Source organism: Staurois parvus, unplaced genomic scaffold (assembly GCF_062004578.1).
Source record: "Staurois parvus isolate SC_StPar_1 unplaced genomic scaffold, SC_StPar_1.0 ptg001270l, whole genome shotgun sequence".
In the NCBI taxonomy this organism is placed as follows: Eukaryota; Metazoa; Chordata; class Amphibia; order Anura; family Ranidae; genus Staurois; species Staurois parvus.
In genome coordinates, this window is record NW_028319066.1 from 1,257,873 (window position 1) to 1,265,000 (window position 7,128).

Sequence of the window (7,128 nt, forward strand, 5' to 3'; positions counted from 1 at the left end):
GTTTGTACTACCATGTACTCATCTTACCATTCTTTTGCCAGGAATAAAGTCAAATACCTGACATTTCCAGGTACAGGGAAGGAGGTCTCTCACTCCCCCTCTTTTGCACACAAGGGCATGGTGATTGGTCATGGGGTCAGGTAAGGAGTCCATATGCCTGGTCTATTCCCCCGGTTCTGGCACCAAAAATGAATGTGAAGAAAGGAGAAAATGTATTGCTGGAGAAGTCTGGAGGCTCTAAATGAACTCCCAGCGCAGTGACTGTCCTCACTTGGCACCCCAAGCACAGCGACCATGCTCATTCGGCACCTCCAGCATGATGACCACTCTCACTTGGCACCCCAAGCACAGCGACCACCCTCACTTGGCGCCCCAAGCACAGCGACCATGCTCATTCGGCACCCCTCAGCACGGTGACCACCCTCACTTGGCGCCCCAAGCACGGTAACCTCCCTCACTTGGCGCCCCAAGCACGGTGACCTCCCTCACTTGGCGCCTCAAGCACGGTGACCTCCCTCACTTGGCGCCCCAAGCACGGTGACCTCCCTCACTTGGCGCCCCAAGCACGGTGACCTCCCTCACTTGGCGCCCCAAGCACGGTGACCTCCCTCACTTGGCGCCCCAAGCACGGTGACCTCCCTCACTTGGCGCCCCAAGCACGGTGACCTCCCTCACTTGGCGCCCCAAGCACGGTGACCTCCCTCACTTGGCGCCCCAAGCACGGTGACCTCCCTCACTTGGCGCCCCAAGCACGGTGACCTCCCTCACTTGGCGCCCCAAGCACGGTGACCTCCCTCACTTGGCGCCCCAAGCACGGTGACCTCCCTCACTTGGCGCCCCAAGCACGGTGACCTCCCTCACTTGGCGCCCCAAGCACGGTGACCTCCCTCACTTGGCGCCCCAAGCACGGTGACCTCCCTCACTTGGCGCCCCAAGCACGGTGACCTCCCTCACTTGGCGCCCCAAGCACGGTGACCTCCCTCACTTGGCGCCCCAAGCACGGTGACCTCCCTCACTTGGCGCCCCAAGCACGGTGACCTCCCTCACTTGGCGCCCCAAGCACGGTGACCTCCCTCACTTGGCGCCCCAAGCACGGTGACCTCCCTCACTTGGCGCCCCAAGCACGGTGACCTCCCTCACTTGGCGCCCCAAGCACGGTGACCTCCCTCACTTGGCGCCCCAAGCACGGTGACCTCCCTCACTTGGCGCCCCAAGCACAGTGACCATGTTCATTCGGCACCCCCAGCACGGTGACCACCCTCACTTGGCACCCCAAGCACAGCGACCTTGCTCACGTTTCCATGTGAAGCCTGAAGCATTACAGAGTTTTGAAGGCCTGGCTCAAACTGCCTGGAAAGGGTTAAACGGTCTAGTAATGGCAGAGGAGATATCGAAGTTTACTAGGGCACATGGACTTCTCCTGTAAAAATTAAAGGTTGTTGTCATCTTACAGACAGCCTGTCAGGTGGCACTTCCAAACATTCCTGTTCAGAGCAGCTGTGTTTTTGTTGGAGTCCATCCAACCCCAATAGATGGGGCCCGCTCTTTACACACAGCTTTCATAGACAAGACTTCTATTTCGAGAAGCCAAGGTGGCCAAATTGTAGGAGAAAGACAACATCTCACATGACTTATCACCCTGCGTTCTTCGGAAAGACAAAAGAGGAACATTACGGATAAAATTACTTTTTCCCGAACACAAAATATGAAAAACATAGAATAAAAAAAGACATAAGCAGAAGTTACCTGCAAGTGAGTATCACTAAAATGAAAACTTGGGAGAAATAAAAAAAAAAAAAGGCCTGACACACTTGGGGTATGTGGTTGGAACCACCAACCCCTACTGACATGCAAGGCATAGGTGTGATGTAGAGGCCACCAGATCATACCACAGCAGGGAGAGTGACAGATGCTAAAGATTCTTCATCAAGCTTAGGTCTTGGAAGTGTTACTAAATCCAGGACCCTGCCTTCGCCATATCCGCTCTCCCCGGACCCTGCATTCACCATATCCGCTCTCCCCGGAACCTGCCTTTATCATATCCGCTCTCCCCGGACCCTGCGCATTCACCATATCCGCTCTCCCCGGACCCTGCATTCGCCGTATCCGCTCTCCCCAGACACTGCCTTCGCCATATCCGCTCTCCCCGGACCCTGCATTCACCATATCCGCTCTCCCCGGAACCTGCCCATTCACCATATCCGCTCTCCCCGGACCCTGCATTCGCCGTATCCGCTCTCCCCAGACACTGCCTTCACCATATCCGCTCTCCCCGGACCCTACATTCACTATATCCGCTCTCCCCGGACCCTGCATTCACCATATCTGTTCTCCACGGACCCTGCATTCACCATATCTGGTCTCCCAGGACCCTGCATTCACCATATCCGCTCTCCCTGGACCCTGCATTCACTATATCCGCTCTCCCCGGACCCTGCATTCACTATATCCGCTCTCCCCGGACCCTGCATTCACTATATCTGGTCTCCCTGGACCCTGCATTCACTATATCTGGTCTCCCACAGTACACAGAACACGGAAAAGCAATTTTAGTCAATATAAACTGCTAAATACCTTTTCTCATTAGCAGTATATAGCAGTCTTGTGACTGCTATCAGTGTCCAGCAGAGTATATGTTAAAGCTTGTAGGAGTTTTCATTTTGCTCTAGAAGGATGCAGAACCTCTGACCTCTGTCTGGACAGTGCTGATTGGCCCTGTGCTGATCACATGCACTCTCCCAAGAAAAAAAAAAAACTTTCTAGCAATACACATCAAACTGAGCATGTGCAGAGTGACTCCACATGAAATGTCTTATCAGGAGATAAGAGAGGGACACTGGAAGAAGGGTAGGATCAGAGAAGACAGGATCAAACAACCTTTTTACACAGTACAGAGGATTAACCCCTTAAGTTCCACAGTGAGTATAACAAGCATGCTTTACTGCATCTACAGACTGATTTTACTGTTGTGGGTTTAGTAACACTTTAAGAGAGTGCAGATAGGCAATGCAGGCCTAGATCATGCACACAGGATAGCGAGAGACTGAAAATATGCTGGGCATAATATTACATGCATGTATTACACCATATGTCCATGCACAGGTAAATGCTGATGTAGAGTTTACAAGAGTACGGCCTGTCACTTGTATGGAAGACTTTACATGGCACTTGAGGCTCCCTGAGAGTAAATGCCTGAAATTTTACACTCCGCTTATTTTCAGCCCCCCCACCCCATCCCAACCGAGTGCATGACTCCTAAAAGCAGTAAATGCACTTTACAAGGAACACTCATTCACCTCTGTATCTATAAGCACTGCGAATAGATTAATTTTCAAAATTCACAACACAGGGACCATATTTTTCTATGGGAACAGATCTAGGCAGCCTGTCAGCCTTCTACTGTAAACACACAGCAGGTGTTTCTAAGCTGTAGGGCTTGTTCACACTTGACTTCTTCCCAAATGCCCCTATAGCTTTTGACAGGCGTTTGGGGAGCGTTTTTTATGCGCATTTATGAGGCGTGTCATAGGCGCTTTCCAAGCATTAAAATCGCACCACAAACACCTATAAAGAAGTTAATGGTATTAACGCCCCACAATTGCCTACCAGGCGTTTGAAGAGCATCACCATAGACTTCAATGGGAAGCGTTGAAAGATTTCAACTCCTCCTGACTTGACATGAGATGTCAATTTTGCCGTGACGCTGATGCTTCAGTGTGAACAGCACTGTGTGCTACCATGTGTATAATTTTCATAGGCATTTGGGGAGCATTAAAAACGCCCCTCAAACGCCTGCGAACAAAGCTAGTGTGAACTTAGCCTTAGGCCTAACTTATATGTATCCCCGTAAAGGTATCCCATTGCTGTTGATTGGGACACAGCAGCTGCTCCCAATGCGACATGCATGGAGGTGCACGGCCCCGGACACATCCAGGGTGCATTCGGGACCCGGCACCTGCAAGGATGTCACATTGGGAGCAGTTTCTGTGTTCATACAGCTGCTGCGTCCCAACTGACAGCAATGGTATAGCTGCACAAGGGATGCACGGAACACCTCTGCATCCTCATCCAACTAAACATGGCCCTCCGAGGGAACACCACTAGGTGCACCTCACTTGTACGAAGCCTCAGAAACCAACTCGGGATTCTAGATTCGCTGTGATCTATGAGAATCTTTGAGAAAGAACACAACAGTTCTCTTCGCTGCAGCGGCATTGTGATGCAAGCTTTATGCGGGATGGGGGGAGAGTAGGGTGACCTCACCTATGGATCTCCATAGATTTGTGTAGATGGTCTTCAAGGATCATACTGAATACGGCAGCCAGACTCATTCACCTTTCCAACCGCTCCATCTCCGCCACCCCCCTCTGCCAATCCCTCCACTGGCTTCCGATTGCGCAACGGATCAAATTCAAAATCCTAACACTGACATACAAAGCCGTCCACCATACTGCCCCGAACTACATCACTGACCTAATATCCAAGTACCACCCAACACGCACACTCCGCTCCTCACAAGACCTCCTTCTCTCTAGTTCCCTGGTCTCCTCCTCCCATGCCCACCTCCAGGACTTCTCCAGGGTGTCACCCATCCTCTGGAACTCCCTGCCCCAACCCATCAGATTATCACCTACTCTCCTCTCCTTTAGGCGCACCCTGAAAACCCATCTCTTCAGGGAAGCCTACCCCACCCCCTGCTAACTTGCCGACCTCCTCCACTCTTCCTACCACTCCATCCCCCACAGCTATCTCCTCCTGTGCCACCATCCCCTCCCTCCTAGATTGTAAGCTCCAAGGAGCAGGGCCCTCAATCCCCTCATGTTTTGCATTGTATTGGTATTGTTCTGTCACATGTTCTGTCCCCCTTTGTAATGTACAGCGCTGAGCGAACTGTTGGCACTATATAAATACTGTATAATAATAATACTGCTATCTGTAAATCAACCAACACGGCCAACCCCTCCAATGACTCAAACAGGAACCAGAAGTGTCCCTGGATTGGTTTACATGCTTCCAGCATCTAGGGATGCACATTTGTATTGGCGTTTTTCATGTACACACACATTTCAGACGCCATGACAGTCTACCTTCAATAGAACTGGATGTTTTTGAAGTTTTTGCTATTTAAAGGAGCAGATCGATCTTTGAGCATTGTATATGCACAGACTTAGTCACATTTATGCTCATTCATAACACATTATATCCCGGGTGCTTTTGATCAGTCCATCTGGTAAGCACTTTTGATTGCCATCACAGTCCCTTACTATAGGTCAATCCAAGTTGACTTGGAGAAGTCACATACTATAGGCTTAGTCAAGTTTGGGGACCTCTCCCCCTTTTTGGGCATTACTTGCAGCATCCCGCCCCCTTTTTTGCACGAGGGGGAGTGGCTAGAGTCTCATCACTTAGTCATATATCAGAATCATTTTTATGCATTGTGTTTTTATTTATTGCTCTGAAGAAGGGAGTTCGACTCCCGAAACGCATTAGAGCTTTACCCAAGGACCTATGTTGCTCATGACTGGCATCCTTTGACTCCTTGTCTCTGTTTTTAATGACCTTTTTGGATTGTGAGTATGCATTTGTATTTTTATAATACATTTCTTACTATTATGGTAATACATGAGGAGAGTGCACCCTGTTTTGTTCTTTTCAACCCCTCTAATGACCTCAGAGATGTTTGGTGTGGCAGATGTGCGCACAACTCAAGCAACCAACACTGCTGGTCACAAAAGGGATCAGAGCATCCTATGTACTTGTCAGGCATTCAGCTTTCTTGATGACCACTTCAACTTCTATCCCAGCTTCCTGGTGCGGTGGAGACCAAAATGTATGGCCCCCTAGGCCTTGTGTAAATGGCTCTTGTGCTAAGAATCCAATATTGAAGACTGGAAAGCCTCATTAAAGTGTATCTATAGCTTGCTTCCCGCTTTTAAAATGTAATAAGAAGCCTTGTGATGTCCAAATTGCTGCTCTGTGTCCCCAACAGGGAGATTCACCCTCTTTATTTGTCCTGGTGACCATTGCCAGGACAGGAGGGAAGCAGGAACCTTTCAATGAGGACACCTCTAAGACATCGAAAAAACAAAGTTCTCACTTAACAAAACTTCTCTCTTACTTTCTCTTAATTTCTTCCCCAGACAGAAAGGGGTTCTGCGCACCCCCCCTTCTATCCAAAACAAGAGAGAAAAAAAAAAAAAAAAACTTTAGCTACACATATGCTTTCACTAACAAATTAAAAAGATTTAAAAGGTTCCTACCAATATAATTGTTGAGCTTGAAGGCAATGTCCAGCTGTAAGATGATCAGCATAAACTGGAACCAGGGGCTCATCTCATGGCCTTGGAAAGGGATATGGACAGAAAATACGATGTCATTGGCTTCAATAAGACGACTGGCCGCCTCGTCGAAAGTCCGGATGCTGTTGCAGCGATCGTTCCCCCATGGAAGCAACCACTTGGGATTGTGATGGGGCCTCCGGACGTCCACACATTTCACTGCCAAGAAGGCCAGTGATGTTGTTGGCCTTGGTGCTAAAATGAGAGGAAAAACAAAAAGTATATTACATTAAAAAAAAAAACACAGAACAAACGTTATTAGAACAACTTTGTCAGGGTAGGGATTTATGTTTGTAGTGACAAGTTAAATTTAAAAAGGTGCCCAGAGACATTAGATACCATTCACCAGGTACAACTGTTCGGACTCGATGTTGATCCCAAGTAGGTGCCTGCCCACAGATAGTGCTCACTACCAGCTAACCAGCAAAGGAAATCTAGTCCCAAACGCTATTGTTCTTCTATGATTAGCTGGTGGCCAGCAGCATCTGCTCAACCCCTGGTCGAGCATAAAGACTTCTATGGCTGCATACTGTGGTGCCCTCTCAAATCTTTGGGCATCTCAGTGCAGCTAGCAGCTGGGTTCCAGCAACCACTACAGAAGTTTGAACAAGGAGCCTTTACAGTTTGTAGTTTGCTCCATGAAGGGATCCCCATTTGCAGAGCTATAGGTCAAACTCAGCAGGGATGTGTCAGACCTCTGCAACGAGACCACTGCTTACTCACGGAGTCCCATTCTGCAGAATTCTGGCAGGAAACAGGCTTTTATATTCTGACTACTTTAGAAAGTAAC

At 49.1% G+C, this 7,128-nt stretch overlaps 1 protein-coding gene across 2 annotated transcripts in view; it reads right to left on the bottom strand.

Annotated features, from left to right (window-relative positions):
* The window catches only part of WLS (Wnt ligand secretion mediator), an 80,007-nt gene that overhangs the window by 41,779 nt on the left and 31,100 nt on the right, over nt 1-7,128 (bottom strand). For both annotated transcript variants that reach the window (XM_089660754.1, XM_089660753.1), the window contains exon 2: nt 6,261-6,533. In XM_089660754.1, the coding sequence (XP_089516880.1) occupies nt 6,261-6,533 (273 nt within the window). The remainder of the gene's footprint in view (nt 1-6,260; nt 6,534-7,128) is intronic.